At 47.1% G+C, this 23,509-nt stretch overlaps 1 protein-coding gene across 2 annotated transcripts in view; it reads left to right on the top strand.

The window, feature by feature from the left end:
• Positions 1 to 17,077, top strand: part of SF3B1 (splicing factor 3b subunit 1) — a 493,451-nt gene extending 476,374 nt beyond the window's left edge. The window contains exon 25 of one of the 2 annotated variants that reach the window (XM_069615730.1): positions 16,611 to 17,077. In XM_069615730.1, coding sequence (XP_069471831.1) covers positions 16,611 to 16,769 — 159 coding nt within the window. In that variant the 3' untranslated portion in view covers positions 16,770 to 17,077. The remainder of the gene's footprint in view (positions 1 to 16,610) is intronic. The other variant, XM_069615731.1, reaches the window with a different exon arrangement.
• Positions 17,078 to 23,509: the final 6,432 nt, after the last annotated feature.

Raw genomic sequence — 23,509 nt, 5'->3', positions numbered from 1 at the left:
CAAGCACCTGAGCCTATCGCAGGCTAACCTGGAAATCATTCAGGGCGCCAGGAGCAAGGCTACCAGGAGCCAGTACAGGAGTAAATGGACTAGGTTATGTCATTGGGCGGACTCTAAGGAGATCGACCCCCTTACGTACACGCTGAATGATGTGCTCTCCTCTGCACACCTTGCTCAGGAGTGCAGGTGGACACATGCTGCACCTATTGGCAGCCCTAGGGGCCTTACTGAAATTCGGAGAAGTCTTCTCTTCGAACCTGACAGTCGGGAGACATTTGGCGGGCCTCTCCAAGCTCTACCCGCCCATCAAGAAGCCACACCGCATATGGGACCACAATGTGGTGCTGGGCGCCTCGGCGCACAAGCCTTTTGAGCCAGCGGCGTCTGCGGACATCAGGCTGGTCACCATAAAGACCGCTTTGCTAGTGTGCCTCACCTCTGCTCGCAGTCAACGAGGTCCAGGCTCTGGTGGCCTCAGAACCCTATACAACTTTTCACAGGGATAATGTGTTCCTGCGGACACGTTCATACCAAAGTTACCCTCCGCTTTCCATCTAAACAAGGAAATAGTTGTACCTATGTTTTTTGTTGACCCTAAGGACTAGGCTCCAAGGGTCTTGCACTGTCTGGATGTCAGACACATTTTGAAATTCTATCTGGACAGGACCAGGGGCTTCCACAAGTTTGACACACTGTCACCTCCGGGGGAATCAGGCCTGGGTATCGAGCATCCAAGGCCTCGATTGCACGATGGGTGGTTTCAGCTATCAAGGAGGCCTGCGAGGGGCAGCACAAGCCGCTGCCAGCTAACGTGCATGCCCACGCTGTCAGAGCCAAGGCCACAGCCATTGCATTCCAACAGCAGGTTCTGTGGCAGGTCATCGGCAGGGCAGCCACCTGCGCCAGCCCTTCGGCTTTCTGTAAGCATTACTGTTTGGACACCAGCTCCAAGTCAGACGCGGCCTTTGGACAGGTGGTTCTAAGGAACCTGTTTTCTTAAGGAGGGGGTGTCTCCTCTCCACCATGGGGCTAGATTCAGTAGTAATCGCCCATGCAGTATTTAGGAAAGGGGACAAGGACGTAAGAGTAATTAATAGTCACTCACCGTAGTGACTGACGTACTTAGGCCATAGTCCCCTTTCCTCTATACGTCCCACCATCCTCCCACCTAATACTGGTGTCATTATGCAATGTTAAGTATTATCGACGTGTCAATGGGGACTGGAGTGGCACTGGTGGGCGGAGTCAGGGGAGCACATGCTCTCAGGGCTGCGTGCCTCTAAATTTAAAGGAAAGGTTTTTTCTGGTGAATAAGGTTCCGTATCCCGTCCCTAGCGAGGGACACGCCCATGCAGTATGGAGGGAAGGGGACTATGGACTAAGAGTACGTTAGTCACTACGGTGAGTAACTATTAAATACTTCCACTTAAAATGGGATGTACTGGACCTACATAGGAAAAACAGGTAAGTAAAGTCAATTTCACTTTACTACTCTTGGGAACTGTAGTTCACCCAAGAGAAGGTATTTAGACCTTATGAGAAATCCAAGGGACTGTGGCACTGCACTGAAGGTGCTGTCCCAATACAAAAGCAGATGCCTATGGCGTTTGTCAGACTCCAAAAACAGTCCAAACCAGATCAAAAATACATGTGGGAGTGTGAAAAAGTTCTCGCTCACTCCAGGATAAAAATTTAAAGTTCTTAAGTCCAGCAAAAGAGCTGGGTGTCTAAGGTTGAACGGAATAGCACAGAAATGAGAATTCTCCCCAGCAGTAACCTTGAGTGTAAGTGTTACTTGAATACTTGTATTTAAGAATTTCATTTGCTCAGCGCTACAGCTCACGTTTACCCCTCTTGAGATGGGCCTGGCTGCTCAGTCACACTACCAAGTTGTTAAGTACAAACATATGCCAAAAGGTGGGTTACTTAATACCAAGCTGATAAGTCTTGTGTAGTTTCAGTGTGACTACATCAAATCTTGCCTAACACACACCCGTTGTTCCTGTCCAGGAATTGGGGAGCAGTACTGCACAACTACCTGACCTGTGTGACGGCCTAGCTCCTGTGTTCCTAGATTTCGGGGCTCTGTCCCTTCTGCAGGAATGCCAGTCCACCTTTTTTGATTTAAATACTACAAGAGCAAGTGGAAACGTTTTAATGAATGGTGCAAAATCAAACGACTGCTACCTTAAACCATCAGTTTGGAGGATCTGTTGCCATATCTGTTGTCCCAGGCTCAGTCTGGTTTAACGCATTCCTCCATTAAGGTGCACCTAGCGGCAATCTCCAGGTACAACCGTATTGCAGGGGCACCATCCGTTAAGTAAGAATTGATAGTCGCACTGTGAAAGACCACACAAAACTCGCCTGCATGGTATTAGGTAACCCACCTTTGGTTGTAGGTCTGCACTACACAAGTTGGTAGTGTGACTGGGCAGCCCAGCCTATCTCAAGAGCAGTAAATGTGAGCTGTAGAGCTGTACAAATGAAATTCGTCTATACAAGTAGCCAATTAACACTTTCACGCAAGGTTTCAGTTATAAATAGTGATTTAATTAACTTCAATTTTTAAATATGCATTCTTTAAAAAGGCAATTCATGTAACAATGTAAGTGTACTTTAAAATTACTTTTCAGAATCGGAACAAGTTAGTGGATAATCTTTGGATATGCTTCCTGCACACTTCCTACACCCTGAGGCGACTTCAATCACAAGGACAGTAATGGGATTTATATATCGCACTAGTAATAAGTTGCAGAAAGGAAAGGTTTAGGGAAGGAACATTTTAAACATGTTCTCAGTAAATGTGAGAAACAAATCTTCGAATGACATCTAGACAAGCCTTTCCCAGCAGTAGGTCTACAAGTTACCACCTCCTGAGGGACAAACAATATCAAAATCAATGGACTATAGTCTTCAGGGAGCCAGTACAGCCAAAGTCAATTGGAACACAGACTATGGAGCTCAGGCACTTCTTGGATCAGAAATAGTCTTGCACCAAGCTGGAGAGTTTGTAGAAAATCACTTGTAGGGTCACAAGCTGTTAAGCCTGTGAAAAGACAGTTGGAATAAACTCGAAAGTAAGCCAATGCAATTCCCAACTGAGAAAAGCACAGCTTAAAAGGCAATGAGGTAAGTACCCCAAGTCTAAACAGTGCCTCTGGTTTGAAGAATGGTCCAGCTGGATTGGCGTGCTACAGCGGTGCAGAACTTTGTTCCTGAGCCTCAGTCGTGGGGACAAGAGGGAGGGCGTCTGGAGGACTCATGTGGTGGTACTTGGGATGTCGTCGGCAGCTACGGGCTCTCTTCGGATCAGTGGCACTTAGTGGATTCAGGGCTCGGGAAACAGTACCACTACGGATCTTCGTTCTCCAGCATGGGTTCTGGCATGGATTCACATGCTCATGAATATTCCCCGTCGACAGGCTGGGAAGCTTCGGTAAAAAAAAAATCTGTTTTTCATTTCTGAACTGTCTTACTCCTAACAACCAATCACTGGGTCATACTGCCCCCAGCCAATGACTGCCCTCTACCTAAGCCCCTCCTCTGGCTCCTGCCTTCAGATTTTTACTGCACATTCAAGTGTTGGGGGTCCATATGCTACAGCTCTTGAGCTTTTACTGCGTTGAGTTTTGCTCTATTTTCTTCGGTCAATCAAGGCTCAAGCTCCATCGATCCACCTTCCATTTAATGTGGACCCGTTTTCGGATTCTTCAGCGCCCCTCAAGGGTGAATTTCGTCGAATTCCTTCTTGGAGGATTCCAGAAGCTTCTTCAAGGCCTACGCCGCGTGGACATGGCGGATGAGGACGACTCGGCGTCTCTCTTCCAGGTTTGCCCCGACTGCAACATATGGAGTGTGTTTTCGGACGACGGACATTCCCTGTGCCTTTGCCGCCTACACTCTGACCCGGTGGAGGAGGACTGTGCGTCTTGTCATGAGATAGTAACCCGCACGCTGAACAACAGACGCAGGCGTCTCAACGAGTGGCTGCAGGCCACGGCCCCTGCTCTGGGTGAGTCCTGGCAGCATGCCTCCCCTGCCCAGAAGAAGAAAGTTGAGCGGTCTTCTAAGACCTTTGAAGGCGCCCCTCCCGCGTGGGCCCAACATAAGGCTAAGCACCGCGAGTCCACTGCCACCGGGAGCGCCGTTGTGACAGGCTCTGCGGCGGCCAGGGCGAGTACAGCGGCTCCAGCGCCTTCGACCATGAGCCAACGCTCAAGTTCTTCTAAGAGGAGGAAGCCGGACCATCCGGGCAAGCTCTTGAAGACCCTAACAGGCCCTACGAGAAGGCCAAGGGAGAGCAGGGCTCAGACCCTCCCCCTAAGGTGAAGGCCTCGGGCTCGACCAAGGTCGTGAAGGCCCAGGTACATCTGACGAAGGCCCCTTCCATCGAAGGAGTGGTGGCGTCCCTCGTGAAGGCCGCTGAGGTGGATCGACAGGGCACGGCCCCGAAGGCAAGAGGAGGGAGTACTCTTTTCAACCCATCGAAAAGACACCTATCATTTCCCCAAAACCGTCTCCCTCCTTTGCAGCGAAAGGGGGAGGGGGCACGGTAGCCCTTCAGGGCTCCTCAGATATCTCCTCTGAGGAGCTTACCAACCTCCGGACCCTCCAGGAGGAACGTTGCGTCGAGACAGGCCCTACGGGAAGGATCCCGACAAAAGCGACGACGAAGGTGACGAGGAGACCGACGAGGAGCAACAGGGCTTAGAGGGCTTGGAGGACCATCCTAAGCCACAAAAGCCCTCGCCCTCTGTCGCCGCAGCCGCCTGGAGATATCTCGGTGGATAGTCTCACTGCTCTGCATACCATACGCTCGGAAATCCGAACGAGGATACCTCTTGTGCCAGCCGCCCCCATTCGCGGCACCGGGACCATCGGAGGAACCACCATCCAAGTAGTGAAGAGTTCACCCTCTGCCTCCTTGCCACTCTTCGCCTTCTACACCACCCCCCCCCTTCTTGGTTCAAGGGCACCATTACCAGTTCAAGGTCCTTCCCTTCGGGTTGAAGTCGGAGTCAAGGGTTTTCACCAAGTGCCTGATGCCGGTGGCAACGCCGCTGCGTCTGAGGGATCCGCGCTTACCCTTACCTGGACGACTGGCTCATCAGGACAAGCTAAAAGTACATTGATGTTGAACACAAGGTGATGACCATCCGACTCCTGACGGATCTGGGGTTCTCGGTCAACTATGTAAAGTCCTGCTTGATTCCATCGCAGGCCATGCGGTTTTCTGGGAGCTCGACTCAACAGTGTCGTGCCTGGCGTCTGTCGGAGGAGAGGATAGTGGCCATCTTGGGCAAGATACAACAGCTGTTGGCCCTGAAGATGGCAAGGTTGAGGTCCATCAAGTCCCTGCTCGGCATGGTGTAGTCATGCATATACCTCATTCGGCTGTGCAGGCTACGAATGCGTCCAATGCAGGAGTTCCTAGACGCCCTATGGATACAAGTGTCGGGACGTTTCGAGGACAAGGTCACACTCGACAAGTGTTTCCGTTGAGCGATACGGTGATGGGGAGTGCGTGCACATCTGTCCGCTGGCGCGGAGACCCCACCTCATCAGGAGACGGTCACGATGGACGCCTCCCTGGAAGGATGGGGAGTGCACAACGGAAGTCTTCATGCAAGAGGCCTGTGGCTACCGGAGGAGAAGACATTGCACATTGTGTTAGAGCTGTGGGCATTGTTTTGGGCCCTCTAGTCCTTCCTTCCGTCCCTCAAGGGCCAGGTGGTACAGGTCTTCACGGACAACACCACCACAATGTTCTACATCATGAAGCAGGGGGGAACCAGATCCCCGGCACTCTCCAAACAGGCTCAGGAGCTTTGGCACTGGGCCGTAGCCCAGGGGATGTTCCTCATCCCGTTTCATCGGGCAGGAGTGAAGAACACATTCGCCGAGACTCTCAGCAGGGAGCTGTGCTTTTGCCACGAGTGGGAACTCCGGCAGGACCAAGTGGATCACCTGTTCTGCAGATGGGGCAATCCTCAGATCGATCTGTTTGCTGCGGCGATGAACACCAAGTGCTGGAGGTTCGCCAGCAGGTTTCCCTCCGTTGTCGTTGCTTCTTCGATTAGTCGATCAACTCAGATGGTCCTGGTGCAGGATGATCCTTGTCGCACCAGCGTGGCCGAGGCAGATATGGTACCCGGACCTTCTGGACATGTCTGTGTCCCCTCCAATCAAGCTTCCGGCGGTTGCAGATCTTCTCGCCAGGGAAGGAGGTGCGATTCTGCACCACAAGCCAGGATCGCTGAACCTGAAGGCCTGGCTCCTGCAACACTAGAGTTTGGGGGCTACGATCTCCCAGCGGATTGTAAGGAGGTGCTCGCCAAGGCTAGGGCTTAGTCTACTCTCAAATGCTACTGGCACAAGTGGAAGAGGTTTGCCGTTTGGTGCTGTACTCAGAAGATCGACCCTCTGAGTCACTGCTCTGCAGGTGCTTCCGTATTTGCTGTAGTTGGCCAAGGCAGGACTGGCCCATGCTTCCATCAAAGTCGATCTGGCGGCTATCTCCTGCTACACCAGATCCCTTGGACGATCATCTTTATGGTCTCATCGATTGGTCAAGGAGTTTGTCAAAGGACTATTTTGCTTGTTCCTGCCAGTGAAGGCTCCGGCTCCTGTGTGGAAGCTCAATGTGGTGCGGACTAAGCTCATGGGTCCTCCGTTCAAGCCTATGCATTCGGCGCCACTGACATTTTTGTCATGGAAAACAGCTTTTCTTGTGGCCATCACCTCCGCACGATGCCTGCTCTTGTAAACCACCTTATTTGACATTCCACGAGACGAGGTTAGTGCTACGGACACACCCCTCCATGCCCAAGGTGCTTGCGGACTTTCATCTAAACAAGCCCTTGGTGTTACCTGTATTCTTCCAGACCCCTTTGTTGCCGGCTGAGAGGACATTAGACTTGGTGAATGTGGCTAGAGCGCTGAATTTCTATGTGAACTGCACAAAGAGTTTCCGGAAGACATTGCAACTGTTTGTGAAATTTGGCCCTGTGAACCATGGGAATGCCCTCTCCAAGGCTTCCATTTCCAGGTGGCTCTCCGGCTGCATCACCCATTGTCACTGTTTGGCAAACTGACAGTTGCCTGGCCGTCCGAGCCCACTGGACCAGAGCGATCGCTGCAACTACGGCGTTCTTGTCTGGTGTGCCCCTGCTTGACATCTGCAGGGCTGCTCCGTGGAGGTTGACGCACACCTTCACGAAGTTCTACTGCGTCGACGGGGATTCCAGGGGAGAGTCCAGAGTCGGCCAAGCAGTGTTGCGCAACCTGGTCGCTTGAAGGTGAGCCTGGTGAGGAGGTAAAAGATGCTTAATGTTGAGCCTTGCCACCTCCCATGGTTGTGCATGTGTGTACTGCTATGTATTTTTTATTCATGAGCATGTGAATCCATGCCAGACCCCATGCTCCCACCTACTCCTCTGTGGCTCTTCTCTTGGGTCTAATGCCACTTTACTTGCTACCAAATCTGAAGTTGGGTCTACTGCCACTTTACGTGCTACCAAATCTGAAGATGGCTGCCAGAGGAGGGGCTTGGGTAGAGAGCAGTCATTGGCTGGGGGCAATATGACCCAGAGACCAGTGATCTGGTTGTTAGAAGAAAGACAGTTCAGAAATGAAACTGAAACTGATTTGTTTTCTTTACCGTGGATTCCCAGCCTGACTGGGAATATTCATGAGCTTGTGAATCCATGCTAGATCCATGCTGGAGAACAGTTACAGGTAAGTAACTTGTTCCATACCGGTTGTGCTTCCTTCACTCCTTTGGTCCTGCACTCTGGTGAGGGGACTCAAGCTGTGGTCGCTCTGCTTCTGGAGGGTCCTTGGCAGACTCTTGGAGCTTCTAGCCGGATTTGTTACCATATCAGACGTTTCACTCGACTATGGATTACTCGACCCATGGCATTTGTTCTTACAGCAAATGGAAGTACAGCCAGTCGGGCACGATGGTCCAGTGGAGTTCGTCTCGGGGTTAGTTGGTCCCACTAACCCAAGGTGAGAAGTTGCCACTTCTGGAGCTTCTCGTTGAATTGAAAGAGTTTCAGAACAGCAGCAGGGCTTCACCGGGCAATTCAAAGGTCTAGGAGGATGCAACAACTTTCTTCACATTTTTTTCGGCATGCTTTTCTCCGAGTGGTCGACTCTACCTCTAGTCCAAAACCCCCGCCTTTTAAGCAGGTTTTACCCAGTCATGCACAGCCTAGGCTGTCAATTACACAGCAGGGTGGCTGGCCTGAAAAGCCAGCCAGCCAGCCAATCACGACTAGTTGCATTCAGGGGTTTTGCTCTGTCTGGAAAAGACCTGGGGCGTACTCTAATGTCAGAACTGTCTGGTCTGGGCCTTTTGATTGTAGCTCCTGACATTCTTTCCGGGGATGCAACCAAAATACCAGGGTCTATAGCCCCCTTATCCCACCAACCCTAGCAACGCCTCTGCAGGCAGCCTCTGGCTCCAGTGTGTCTGGAAGGACAGGGGAGTTTTGGGACCCTCCCTCACATCCTGTCCTTCCAGACACACTGGAGCCAGAGGCTGAAGCCCGCCAAAGGCAAAACAAAGGGCTCAAATTGTCTCAACGCACAACGTAAAACCCTAGAAACACCTCAAACACAGAAAATGGCACAAAAATATCTGGGGCTGTTTTCACAAAATGGTCACCCATGGGTGCTGTACTGCAGCTGAGAGTTCAGCCTGCGGTAGAAAAGCACAATGGTAGGAAAAATTAAACCACTGCCATCAGCCTTTTAAAGTAGTGAGGGTAACATAAAAATGTTACATGAGAATGGAGGATAAGGCGCTACTAGGTTAACCCCCCAGCACTCCACACTATATTGTGTGTGCTGGACCTGCAAAGAGAAAAGGTTAGTCAGGTCAATTTTACTTTACTGTTCTTGGAAACAGTAGTTCACACAAGAAGTTATCTAAACCTTATAAGAAATCTAAAGGATTTCTGACACTGCACTGAAGGTGTTGTCAACATACAAAAAGCAGATGCCTATGGAGTTTCAGACTCAAAACAGTGAAAACACAAAATCCAAATTGGATCAAAACACATGAGAGAGTGTGAAAAAGGTATCGCGCACTCCAGGGTAAAAATAAAAAGTTCAAAGTCCAGCAAAAGAGCTCGGTGTCTCGAAGGTTGATGGGAGTTAGCACAGAAATGAGAATTCTCCCTAATACCAGCCCTGTGGACTCACCGGCTGGTGAAGGAGTTTTTGTATGGGCAGTTCCGGTCTTTCCCACCTGCTTGTCACCCAGCTCCAGCATGTGAGCTCAATGTGCTACTCACAAAACTCATGAGACCACCATTTGAGCCCACAATCCAAGCATCTATTAAACATCGTTCCTGAAAAACAGCATTCTTGGTGGCCATAACTTCGGCCAGGCGAGTGGGTCAGATCCAGGCATTTTCCGTAAAACCGCCCTATTTAACGTTTATCAATAAGGCTGTCGTATGTACCAACCCAAAATTCGTGCCCATGGTGCCTTCCACCTCATTCAGCAGGTGGTTCTGTCAGTGTTCTTTGGCACACCAACATCTCCAGCCGAGTGAAAACTGCATGCGCTGGATGTGGTGCGTGCCTGTTAGGCAAGAGTGTATGCAGTACCCTGTGGGAGATTGCACCTGCCTTGACCTCTTGGCAATAGTTAACCCAATCTTTGGTACATGCATGTATTACACAAGTTGGTAGAGTGACTGAGCAGCCAGGCTTATCTCAAGAGGGGTCAGTGAGAGCTGTAGGGCTCTAACATAAAGGTTCACAGTGACAAGTATCCAAATAAACACTTACACTCGAGGTTTCTTGATTAAACAATTATTATATTAATTTAACAGCCAGTTGAATAAGCCTTCTTTAGAAGGTAGCAAATATATGTAACACTTAAAATATACTTCAAAAATGCACACACTCTGTTTCAATAAATCAGTATATACATTTGGGATGGCATACATACACTTCCTACACCCTGAGGTGGCGTAAATAACTAGGACACTGTGGTCATTGATACATCACTGATACATTTAGAGCAATACTGAGTTTGGTGCCTGGGAACGGCAGAATGTGGATGTGTACAACTCTGTTGCAGATAAAACAAAAGAATATTACAAGGACAGTGTACTTGTGAATGGTCAGGAGATCCCTGCCATTAGAGAGACTGGGGCCAGCATTGCAGTGGTGGATGAAACCTTTTTCAAGCCTCCGGATGTTGCTCAGGCACCCAAAGGTCCCACTAAACTTGCTGCAGGCCCACTCCAGATGGTTCCAATACTACAAGCTCTTATCTAGTGCAATAATATGACTGTAATACCTGTCAGTGTACAAAATGAGGTGCCTGGGAGAGTCCTGTTGGGGAATGACTTTAGCAAGCACCTCCAGGCCTCAGTAAAAGGAAGCAGGAGCTGACTAGATTGGCCAGAGAGGCATCTTTAGATGACTCTTGGTGGGAAGTTAGAGACATACCTATAACTCCAGTGCTCAGGAAGGACACCCTTCTAATTCCAGGCCAAAGAAAGCGACAAAGGGGAAACCCAAGGTCTCAGGAAAGAAGAAAGGTATTGCCACCTGTTCAAAGGACGACAGTCCAAGGTCACACCTGTGTGACCCCTCCACCAGCTGAGGCTGAGTGGGAGGACCAACCATAGATTGGCGAAGCAGCTACTAGTGAAACAGCTGGAAGAAGCCCTTCCTTATGTTGGAGATCTGAATCCTAAAGACCATCCTGAGCCCCAGACTTAGCTTGCAGAGGTCAGTGTCCCACTCTTGAAGGACTTCGCCAACCGGCAGCTCTCCAGGTAGATGGGCAAGAGACAGGGATGCACAGGCTGTACTGGGAGGATGGCCTCCTCTACAGTGAGCCTACCCCAGGGACTATAGAAGACTTGTAGTGCCCCAGGTAGTGACACCCCAGTTCCTACAGTTAGCCCATGAGATTCCTCTGGCTGGTCACTTGAGCTTCATGAAGACCAAAGAGAGGATATCGTTGTATTTCTACTGGCCCAAGATTGGGTCTGATGTAGATAAATTCTGTAGATTTCACACTTGTCAGACATCTGTCTAGTGGAGTCAAGAATGTGGCACCCTTGGTGCCTCTCCCAGTGATGGGAGTTTCTTTTGAGAGGGTAGGGATTGACATTGTTGGTCCCTTTTGACCCTCCCACATATTCAGGAAACCGATGTTATATTGGTTGTGATGGACCATGCTACCAGGTATGCTGAAGCCATAACTAGGAGGACCTTTACTGATCAGGCAGTGGCTAAGGCCCTCCTTGGTATTTTTACCGGGGTTGGTTTTCCTGAGGTCCTCTCAAACGGGGGTCACATTTTATGTCCCACTACATGCAAACCATGTGGAAAAGATGTGGAGCGACCTACAAGTTCTCAACAGCCTACCATCCCCAAACTAATGGATTGGTGGAGACTTTAACAGAACTATGAAGAGCATGATTGGTGCTTTAGAGGAACCCCTTAGAAGAAAGTGGGGCCTTCTACTACCATGCCTTCTCTTTGCTTATAGAAAAGTCCCTCAGGAAGGGGTTGGTTTCAGCCCCTTTGAGCTGCTCTATGGCCATCAGGTTAGAGGTCCATTGGTCCTAATCCAGGAAGGGTTGGCGAGTGCTCCTTCACTCAAGCCAGTGAGTGTCACTGACAGTGTGCTATGTCTCTGAAGAATGGCACAAATGATGACAAGCTTCAGAAAACTTGAAAGCAGGTCAGGCTCTGTTCAAACATTGGCATGACCAGAAGGTCAACATGGTGGAGTTTACTCCAGACCACCTTGTTCTAGTTATGGTACCTACAAGGCAGAGGGCCTTACAGGAAAAATGGATTGGACCCTTCAAGGTTGTGTGCAAACCTGGAAAGGTCAATTGTTATTGTTTAAGTGTTTATTTGAATACTTGTCACTGTGAATCTCTGTGCAACTCCCCTACAGCTCACATTGACCCCTCTTGAGATAAGCCTGGCTGCTCAACACGCTACCAAACTGTGTAGTCAAAGGTTGGGTTGCCTATTACCTGTAGTCCGAGTTGTTGTAGTGCACCCTAAGGGTACTGCATACAAACTTTGCCTAACACTCCTCACCCAAATTTCCAAAGAAGGTCAGGTGGAATGAGTGCACTAAGGCATTTAAGAAAGCTGTTTGTCAAGCTCCAGTCTTGAGCGCTCCGGACTACAACCAATTCTTTATTGTACAAACTGATGCTTCAAATACAGGAATAGGTGCAGTTTTGAGTCCGCTGGAGAAGGGCAGGGAACACCCCTTCTGCTTCGTCAGTAGGAAGCAGAAGGACTGTGAGACAGGGTGGGCAATAATTGAAAGAGAATGTTTTGCCATTGTGGGGTCTTTGAAGAAGTTAAGACCATACTTGTATGGGTCTACTTTTGTAATTCAAACAAACCACCAACCCTTGAGATTGTTATTGCAGATGAAGGGGGTAGGGGGGAAAATCCTAAATTGATAAGATGATCAATCAGCTGCCAATAGTTGGATTTCACCATAGAACACCAGTCTGGGTGTAATCGCCAAAATGACGACTGTCTCTCCAGAAAGTATGACCGACTGGATTAGAAGATTCTTCCAGGAGTGGATTAAATCCTCCTGTCCCTTAGTCTGGTGGTGTGGGGGGGGGGGAGGGGGAGGGGCGAGTGTTAGGGAGAATTCTCAATTCTGTGTTAATTCCCTTCTACCTTGGAGACCCCCAGCTCTTTTGCTGGACTTAAGGACTTTTGATTTTTATCCTGGAGAGAGTGAGACCTTTTCCCCAATCTTGTATTTCTTTTTGATTTGAACACTGTTTGATTTGGTTTTGGAGTCTGGCAAACTCCATAGGCATAATCTTTTTGTATTTTGACACACACCCTAAGTGCACTGTCGCAGAGAAATACTTTGGATTTCTGCTAAGGTTTAAATACCTTCTCTTAGATAAACTACTGTTTGCAAGAGTAGTAAAATGAAATTGACTTTACTTAACTTTTTCTCTTTGTAGACCCAGCACACACTATATTGCATAGAGTGCTGGAGGTTACTTCGTATTGTCTACCTTCTTCTTAACATTTTTTGTTACCCTTTCTACAATTCATGGCTGCTGGCCGTGGTCTACTTTTTCCTACCATTGTGTGTTTTACTGCAGGCTGCATTCGCAGCTGCAGTATTTCACCCATGCGTGTCCATTTTGTAATTTCTTGTTGGAAAGGTCCTTCTTGAGATTTACTCTGTGCGCCAAACCAGGTTTGGTCCCTTTGTTAATTTTGTCTTTGGCGGGATTCACTGATGAAGCCCACCTCTGGCTCCAGCGTGTCTGGCTGGGCAGGAAGCGAGGGAGGTACCCGACACTCCCTGTGCTTAGTCTCCTTGGTTACAGGAATGCACCCAAAGGTATTGGCTGCTGTGTGAGTGACAGCTAGGCTGTGAATGAATTGGAGAAACTTGCATAAAATGCGAGGTCTTTTGCAAGGAAGGCAGAGTCGACCACTGGACGAAGGGACCAAAGATGAAACTGGAAGAGGAACTTGCTGCACTCTCCTGGACCGTTGGTTTCCCCGGTGAAGCCCTGCTGCAGTGCTGAAGTTCTGAATTGCTAATCGACTAGAGAAGTCCAGAAAGGACGACTTCTCCCCTTGGGTTGGTTGGACCAATCAGCCCCAAGACTAACTCTACTGGAACTCCTCTCTGCTGGCTGTACTTTTTTGCTGCTGCATGAACCGAGTGCTGGGGTCAGGAACACCAGAATTGAGTGCATCGCCTTTAAGCCAGACCCGAGCTCCAGGAAGATCTTAAAGACTTCTTTGAAACAGGATTAACCAAGCCTGAGCCACCTCAACAGTGCTCAACCCCAGAAGCAACGAAAGTCCACAAGGTGCCCAAGAACTGCAATGGTGCTCTTTGCTAGTAGCTGAAACCGTGAAATGCAGCTGATCTGAATTGTGCCCATTGCTGCGGCCGACCTTCAGACCGTAGTCCAGGAGTCCCCAGATGTCCTCCCTCTTGTCCCCACAACTGAGGCCCAAGTACAACAGGATCTGCAGGACTACAACAGAAACAGAAGTCAGCTGGAACCTTTTCAAACTCAAGGTACTGTCTAACCAGGGGGTACTTGGCTCTTGTTAGGTGTAGCTTGCTTGCTCTCACTGGAGATTTGTATTTGCTGCCCTTTGCAGAGTTGTTTGCAGCTTTTTTCATAATCTTCTTAGCTTGTGGCCCAACAGTGATTCTTGTTAGAACAAAACTCTTTAACATTGTGCAAGACTTTTGTGTTATCTTCAAGAGGTGCCTCAGCTCCCCTAGACTTTGCTCGATTGACCTTGGCTGCCCTGGCTCCCTGCAGACTCTTCTTACCCTCTGACTTTGTGTTTAACTGTCCCTTCAAAAAGTCATACATACCTTACTTGGATGGCTGGGAAAGGGCTAACCTATATTTCATTGGGGGATTCTAAAGTGCTTACCTGTTTGAGAAACTTGTTAACCATTGTTTTCTTCCCTAACCTTTTCCTTTTTTGCCATAACCTCAGTATTACCTTTTAAGTGTGAAAAGTGATATATTAATGTCTAGTGTCCTAACTATTGAAGACCCCTTAGGGTGTAGGAAGTATCTGTGTGCCATCCAAAAGGGTATCTACTTATTTAATTGAACTGAAGGAGTGTATTTTTGAAGTGTATTCAAGTGTTGCATATTGCTCCCTTCTAAAGAAGGCTTATTTTAAAACTGACTGTTAAATTAATAATTATTTTAATCAAGAAACCTTGAGTAGAAGTGTTATTTGAATACATGTCTCTGTGAATCTGTTACAACCCTACAGCTCACATTGACCCCTCTTGAGATAAGCCTGGCTGCTCAGTCACTCTACCTACTTGTGTAGTACAGGTCTATACCAAAGGTTGGGTTACCCATTGCCAAGAGGATAAGGCGGGTGTAGTCTCCCACAGAGTTGCTACATACAAGCTTGCCTAATAGCCACCAACTGGTAAGGAACATAAAAGCAGAGCCAGGGTATCTGCTTGGTGGTAAAATACTAGAGAATGCTTTTTGAGGAGAGGGGGGCCTTGGCGGATTTGGCTTGTTTGCTTGTAACTGAAAGGTTTGTGGCTGAAAACATTGTAGCTAACTTGACCATTACGGTCAAACAACCCAAAGTAAATACCTCCCCAAGCATACCCTAAAATCTCGAGAGGAACACCAGATTGTGAGCATTGCTTTTAAGTTAGCCAAGAGCTCCAGGAAGATCCTCTAGACTCCCAGGAAGCAGGACTGTGACCGAGCCTGAGCCCCCTCAACAGAGTGCGGGACCCAAGAAGCAAGGAAAGTCCATCTCGACAGCCAGGAACCGCAATGTTGCCATTTGCGGTAGTCGTGAGGAGCTGAAACTCTGAAGTGCTACTTGTTGGAAAGATTGCCGGTTGTGAGCGGTGACCGTCCCATTGCAGTGCCGGAGACCCCAGAAGTCCTCCCTCTTGTCCCCACTACTGTGACCCAGGAACAGAGATCTGCAGAGCTGCACAGGATTTGGGTTGTTTGCCGGTAACTGAAAGGTTTGTGGCCAAAATGATTGTAGCTAACTTGACCATTACGGTCAAACAACCCTAAGTAAATACCTCCCCAAGCATACCCTAAAATCTCCCTTCCCCCCTGATCTCCCCCCCCCCCCCCCCCCAACGCCCCTTACCTTTGTCAGCACACCTCGTTGTGTACCTGCGACACCGGTTCCCTTCACTTATGTGCTTGGGAACCAGCACCTCAGGGTCCTTTCCTTTTTCTTTTTTTTTTCCTTATTCCCCTATGCAGGGGGACACTTCTGCTACCCCTGCTCCTTATGTTTGGTATTTTCAGATTCGTACAAATGGTACAAGCCTTTTTTTAGTCTCTTGTACAAATGGATGCAGTCTCTTTGGGGTTTTCCCGCCCTGGCCTTGGCTGTCTTGGACACCCAGGGTTACAGAATCAGTGAGGCCCTGGATTGGGACTGAGTGGGTAAAAATTAGGTTGGTGAACCAGTAGGGAAGCGGAAAACCTAGTGGACCTGTATACATTTGCAGTTTAAGACACTTGACCTAACGCACATGTAGAAGACTGATGTAATGCTGACATAAAGAAATTAATCCTTTTAATTGTGATTTTTCAAGTGATTAATCCTATAAATGTGTAATGTAGGTTTAGTCCCGTTCTATTTAAATCGTACTGCAGCTGTTATGTTGAATATTTTTATAGTGCAAACCTAGCCTGAAGCTCAACGGAGCACTGTACATAGGTCAGGACATTTGGCAACTACTTTGTTTTGTCTATTCAGCATTTACTTGTCTTTGCGAAGTAAAGGAGCACTGTAAGTGGCATCAATTAGATAGTTTCACAGGGCACATTCCTTGCAACACTGCATTTATTACTTGCACACCATCCATGGGAATGATTAGCTTTTACAGTTAATGGGGAACATGTGAGTAGGACTGCAAGAGGGTGGTTGTTTGGACAGATGCTGTCCTGGATGGGATTGGAGGGGTTTGAAGAAGGTGCTTTGAAGTAAAATGAATGAGTTGGCTAGCATGTCATACGAAAATCGCAAATTTGTATTACTCTTATTTTAAATCCTGTTTTGTTTCTCATCAGGGTTTGTTCCATCCAGCCAGGAAAGTCAGAGATGTCTATTGGAAGATTTATAACTCCATTTACATTGGCTCACAGGATGCTCTAATTGCACATTATCCCAGAATCTACAATGACGAAAAGAACACCTACATTCGTTATGAACTAGACTACATCTTGTAATCCTATTCAGTCCCTTGTGTTGTATAGACAGTTGTTTATGCTTAAACATGCTTCAAATTCGTTTATGTAAAAAAATATAATAATGCTGATAGACATAAAGCTGATTACATGTGAGGAGCTCTAGAAATGCAGTGGCATGATTTTTAAATAGCCGTTTTTTTGATGTACAGCATTTAAAGTCGGTAGTGACCAAGAACAATGTGATTGCACCGTGTACTGGAGAAATTTCATTTCATCTTCATGCAGATTGACATTCCTTGTCTTTAAAAGGGATGTTTATTTAAAAATAAACATTTGTGTATAAAATATTTTGAAGTTCTTTGTATATATGTGTACAAAATATTTTGATGTTTTTCGTATTCGTTGATTTTACTTTTTTTACACAAATTAAAGTAGTTTGATTTAAAGAAAAATGAGATGAATATTTAACTTAGCATACCAACAAGGCTTATATCGAACTTCATTGCCGTTTACAGAATGCTTTTAACTAAAAAAAATAATAATTGTACAATTAAAAGTAAACTAAAAAAACAACCCTTGCGGATCATTTGTTCAACAGCACCACATAGGGGGAAATATTGCCATATGTTAGGTTGAATTTCCATCTTGTGTGATAATCTCCTCACCTGGTGAGTCGCGCAGCACTTATTACTGGACTATTGGTTTTTTTTGTGACTCTTTGGGTGAGTGGGAACCTTTTTCCTCACTCACTCCTTGTTTTATACTCTGGGCCACCCCTTTTGGGTTTCTTTTGATGGAGTCAGCTTTTCTCCATCTTTTTCTATGGCATCAGTACTTTCTATTGCAGCACACAACACCTTAGGTGTAGTACTGCTGTAAACTCCTTGAGCTTCCCCCTTTGTGTATAACCTTTTTCCTTGTAAGAACTGTTACTAAGGATAGGAGGATGCTTTTTATCCCACCTATACATTTCTTTGAGAGTTCAGCACACCCCACCATAAGTGGAGTGCTGAAGGTAAACTTTGTAACACTTTTCTCCCTTTTTCTCCGGTAACGTTTTAGGTATATCTGAGTGGCTAGTGGCAGTGGCTGTTTTTCCTACCATTTTTGTGAAACTTACATCCCAGGCTGTATTTGCAGCTACTGTAAGGGGACACATTGGGGACCCCATTGATCCAAAATGGTTCCTGTCTTCTTTTTTCACCAACTAATGGTTTGTTCTTTCTTGGTCCTTCCGTTGTGCTAGGTCCTTGTCTGTCTTTTGTCTTCACCGCGGTCCCTTTGTGAAGCCCGCCCCAAGGCGCCAGTGTGTCTGGGAGGACAGGAAACTGGGAGGTCACTGAAACCTCTCGGGTCTTTGTCCTCCAGTGAGACTGCTTGAATCCAGTTCAAACTGGGGGCCTGACTGTCCCTTGGAAGCATGCATGTTAAATGGTTGGGTTCCTGCATAAAAGGCGAGGGTCTTGATGCTGAAGACAGTCGACCACTGGAAGATCCATACCAAAGAGCAGCCAACTGCCAGAGCCATCTGAGTGACCGCTGCTGCTCCACCTCTTTGCCAAGTGACAGGGAGGCACCAGACCAAACGACTTACTCCCATAGATTGGTGGGCCCAACCAGTTTGAAGACAACCTGCATTTGGCCCATCCCTCGATGAGCTGTGACTTTCTCTGGTTGCAATTCACCCATACACTGGGACCTCTGACCAGTGTGCTGAGCATCGCATTCCGAAGATAGACCCCCCCCCCCACCCCCGAAACTTTGCTGGACTCCTTCTGAACCTCATAGGCAAGATTTCGCTCACTGAAGTCTCCTCTTTGAAGTGCTGGACCAAGAGAGCAAGCTGAATCGACCGGGCGGTAACTGTTCTTCAGTGGTGCTTTGGAAAGGTTGCCAAAACCATAGAAGAATCTGTTGCTGAGAGCCTCTGCACTCGACTGCTTCTGAGATTCATTCCAGTGCCCATTCTTTCGTCTGCCTGACTTAAGAATCCAGTGATCTGGTCTGCAGAGTATTGTGCTGAATCCTCTTATTCACATTTAGGGTACTGTGAGACTCTTGGTAGAACTTATCTAGTGTTGCTTTGCTGCCCCTGTGTTGCTGCAGGGCTAATTTGTGTGTTTGGGAGTTTGCCATACACGTTTGCCCAGACCGATCGCCTGTGTGCCTTCACAGAGACTTCTCTGAAGTCACTGGACCCTTTTACCAAACAAGGAGTGTTACTTGCCACATCTTCTGGAACTCTCGACTTTGTACAGCTGGGACCTGGCAAGTCTTGCCCCCAATCTTGCTCTGCGACACTCAGTCCTGGATAGGGGTGGACCTTTAAAGGCCTCTGTGAAATTAAAATGAAGTCTTACCCGCTCTGTGTTGGTTTTGGTTCATTCAGCCTTTCTTGAAATGGTGATTCCAAATAGTGATTGTCAAGGGCTATTACCTACCTTGAAATGCTTCCAACTACTTGACTTGTGTGTACAAAGTCATTTTACCTACCAGCAATATCCTTCTGAGCTTGTTGGTTGATGAATACTTTTGCTAACCTGAAGAAACTCTCTCCCTTACCTGGATTCCAACTTAAGGTTTACCATTGAAGTCAGTTACAACTGTAAATGTCTTACTGTATGAATGTATAGTTTCTCGTACCTGAATTGAAAAGTGAATTTAACCTTGCCTAGTAAATATAATAACAATTTATAACTGCAAGTGTGTAACAGTCTTCTTGACTGTTTTTGTGCTCAAAGTTCTTTGTCTGTTCTTATAGCCCTTCTCCCTCCTAAAATAAGCCTGGCTGCTCAGCCTTAGCTACCAAACCTTTTGGTTAGTTCAGGACTATAGTAAGAGTTGGAGCCCTGTACACTAAAAGGAGTCTTCTACAGCCCTACCATAGGTGGATTACAATTCCCTAATGCCACTGCTATGCTCCACCCTCAGGTTGTGCTTTTTACATAAGCCTCCCTTTCCTCTTTTGCCCCTCTTTCTCTCTGCTTCATTCTGAGCAAGAGAATATACTTGTAAAACCTCAACGAGTTCTGCTGATATGTACCCATGTTCATGGGTCAAGAGCCTTTGCTTTTCCATTTTATGTATATTAACGTTGCTAATCGAACCCTGCTTGGAAAGGAAGACTGTTCTCACAATTGGCTACTTTGGTGTTCTTTTAACATGCCACATTTGACACTTAACAGCTCACATTCAGTGGAGGGAGTGTCTTATTTTTTGTTTCAGGAAGACAACTGGTGGCAATGGATCAATTCCCAACTTCTTGAATTCCTTAACCCAGGCATTTCTGTCTGGTTAAAGTCTTAAACTGGCCACCGCCTAGAAATCACTGCGACCATAGTGATCCACCTGTATTTCGTGCCTTTGCCGTGAGCATCTACCTCCTGCCTCCTTATTGGGCAGGCACCTCCTCTTAGCCTATTGTGGGGCACCGGCAGGCGAGAGCCGGCTCCCAACGAAGGCAACCGAGAAAGGCTCCTGACTGGCCCCGACATTTCTTCCTCCCCTAAATCAGAACTCTTGAGTCTCATAACATACCAACGCGCTTCCTACCTATCTTAATACCCAACAGACCTAGCAACTACCACGCCAAACAATTCAGTCCTTCCTACCTCACTCCTAGCCAATGGATAAAGTTATTTGCATCCAAACCCACAGCTAACCAACCTTGTCGCGGCGACCACCACAATAGCAGACTTGGTTCTGGACGTTCTAAAGACGCATTGTCAAGGGAGACACACCAGGTAAAAGCTTACATAACTCGCCGCCTGCAAAATCCTGCTCCAACAGTTCCGAAAACAATGCCCTACTACCAAAAAATCCACCATGAAAATAGTCGAAGATAACACCAGCCTCCAGCAGACCACCACCCCCCTCATTAAAGGCTCTCTAATAAATGCCAGGTCTATCATCGCTGATGCGACAGACATAGCTGACACTAGCAATAACAGTGATCTAGACTTCTTAGCGGTCTCAGTCTTGGCTTCATGCAGCAGCGGGGCCCTCCCTCCCTTCTGGCGATCCCTGACTCCTATACTCTAATAAGAGCGGACAGAGAAACATCCATAGGTGGCGGGGTGGCCTTTGTCGCAAAAACCTGCCTAGGCCTTAGAGTAACCTCCGCCCCCTTAGTCAAATCCTGTGAATTGCTAACAGTCAAATTAGCTACCTCTAAAACTAGCACTCTAACTATCCACCTAATCTACAGGCCTCCTGGCCCAATTGGAACCTTTTCAGGAGGATATCACTATACGGTCCGACAACACCAAACTCGCCTCTCAAATCCTAGTACTAGGTCATTTTAACCTAGGATTCTCAGACACTAACAATCATGCAGCTAAATCACTTGCAGTCTCACTAACAGAACTAGACTTTACGCAAAGAATTAGCCAACCCACTCATGAGTAAGGAAGAATACTAGACTTGGTAGCCGACCATAACTGCAACTTCCATCACAGCCATCAAGCCCCACACATGGACTGACCACTCTTATCTCCTTCAACATATGTGCCAATCGGCCCTCTACTAAGCCTAAAACCCTTGCGCCACCTCTCTTCAGGAGAAACAAACGAAACATCACCACAGATAAGCTGATGCCTAGCTTGATCCTGACTCTGAACTCTACCAAGTCCTAAGTCCCTGAAGTACTCGTAGACCTATTCAACAGCACAATGTCCCAAGCCTTGGACCACATCGCCCCACTCAAACTGCAAAAGAGCAAACCTAAAGCTCACCTCAACACCTGGTTCACCCCTCAGTTGAAGGCCCCTAGGTTAGAAAAAAAAAACTGGAATCCAGCTGGAAGAATCTACCTTCCAAAGAAAACAAAGACAAAGTAACCGAAATAACCTCCCACTACAAAGCCGAAATCATTAGGAATAAACAAGAAACATATAACAATAGGATTCAGAACGCTAGTTCCAGTACTAAGGAACTTTTTGTAATCCTGAGGGAATTAGAATCTCCTATAGCACCTGACGACTCCAACCCTAAAAACAAAGAATGCCACCCTACAAAATAAAATGGCCAGCAAACGGCTCCTCATAGCCAGCCCAGAGACGACACAAACTACAAAATAAGCTATCATCTAACTTTGCCCAAGTTACTACTGCTGAGGTCGAAATGATCATTGCCTCTTTAAAACCATTGAGATGCCAAGGTGACATTTGTCCAGCACACATTATTAAAGAAGCAGCCAGAGACCTTGCACCATTTATTACTAAATTAATAAATACCTCCTTCAGGACATGCCAGGTTCCCACAAACCTCAGACGCATGGGTTCTACAGCTACTCAAAGCAACCCTTGACCCTACCATCCCAACTAATTACAGGCTGATAACAACTGTACCCTTCTTACTTAAAATACTTATACTAGCATGGAAACGGCTCGAATTGAGCTGAAGATGCAAATAGATCAACTAAAAGATAACAGACAATGCGCACTACTCCTTTTGTTAGATCTATCAGCTGCCTTTAATCTGATGGACACTGATGAACACTTGTCGTCCACAGCTAACTTCTCCCAAGAGGCCAGAGACTGGATCAGATCCTTTCTAACCAACAGATCGATGAGTCTTCTCATCTTGCGCTGCTGCAGACTGTGTCCCTATTAATTGCAGAGTGCTGCAAGGCTCTTGCGTCTCTCCAACGTTGTGTAAGGTATTTACCAAGCCCCTATTTGACAAATTGGATCATTTGGGTGTCCTCTACACAAATTATGCAGATGAAATCCAGATACTCATACCCATACCTGGAAACTACGACTTGGACCTAGCCCTTCTAAACAAACTATACCTCATCGTACAGGCTTGGATGGCCACCCACAGCCTCTGCCTGAATGGTGAGAAGACGGAAATTCTAATCCTATGTGCCCCCAACCACATGAACAAATAGACATGCAGTATTCATCCATCCTTCAGCATAGATGGCAACATCAAAACAGCCAAGGGTACTAAAACACTAGGATTCTACCTAGATTCTACACTGAACCTTAGCAAGCAAGTCAACGTGACAGCCTCTTCAACTGCATACACATGCAAGTTTATACATGCCTGTAAACCGTACCTCTCCACTAACCGCTGCCTCATACTAGTGAGAGCACTAATACTGTGTCTAAACTTGATTAAACTCACTCTATGCAGGAGCTAACAAACTAGTACTGAATGAGCTCCAAACACTACAAAATAATGCGCTAAGAACCGCCTTGAGCATCCCAAAGAGAGCTCCCAATACAGAAACAAGGATCCATAAATGGCTCTCCATCAAAGACAGGATCTACTACAAATTAGTATCCATTACCCACAAATGCCTGAATAATGCCGCACCACAGTACCTGAAAGACTAAATTGTCATGAAAACCTCATCCAGACCACAAGGACAGCCAACTCCTTTTGCATTACAGTCCAACGCTTCAACCTCGAAAGAGCTGGTGGTAACAGCTTCCCTGTGCAAGCAGCCCAAGCCTGGAACGCTCTTCATCTGCGCACGAACCAGTCTTTCCAAAATGTCAGGTCTAATGGCAAAAAATGGCTGTATATGAAGGATGCCAACAATCTAACTTCTCAGAGTTCCAGAATCCAACACACACCACTCATGCTCTACTAAGCTCTTGTATATTTCTATCTTCCATTTTTTTGATGCTTGCTCATGTCATGTTCATATCAACTGCTTCCATTATTTGTGTATATCTATCATGTATTATCTGTATATAAATCCATGTTCTTAAGCTATCTTGTAATGTGCCCAGATACCCCAGGGTGAGGTGCGCTTTATAAATCAA

Source organism: Ambystoma mexicanum, chromosome 9, assembly GCF_040938575.1.
Source record: "Ambystoma mexicanum isolate Mex_15411 chromosome 9, UKY_AmexF1_1, whole genome shotgun sequence".
NCBI classification, from domain to species: domain Eukaryota; kingdom Metazoa; phylum Chordata; class Amphibia; order Caudata; family Ambystomatidae; genus Ambystoma; species Ambystoma mexicanum.
Note: the sequence above shows the minus strand (reverse complement) of the source record. Positions and strands in the feature narration are given on the sequence as shown.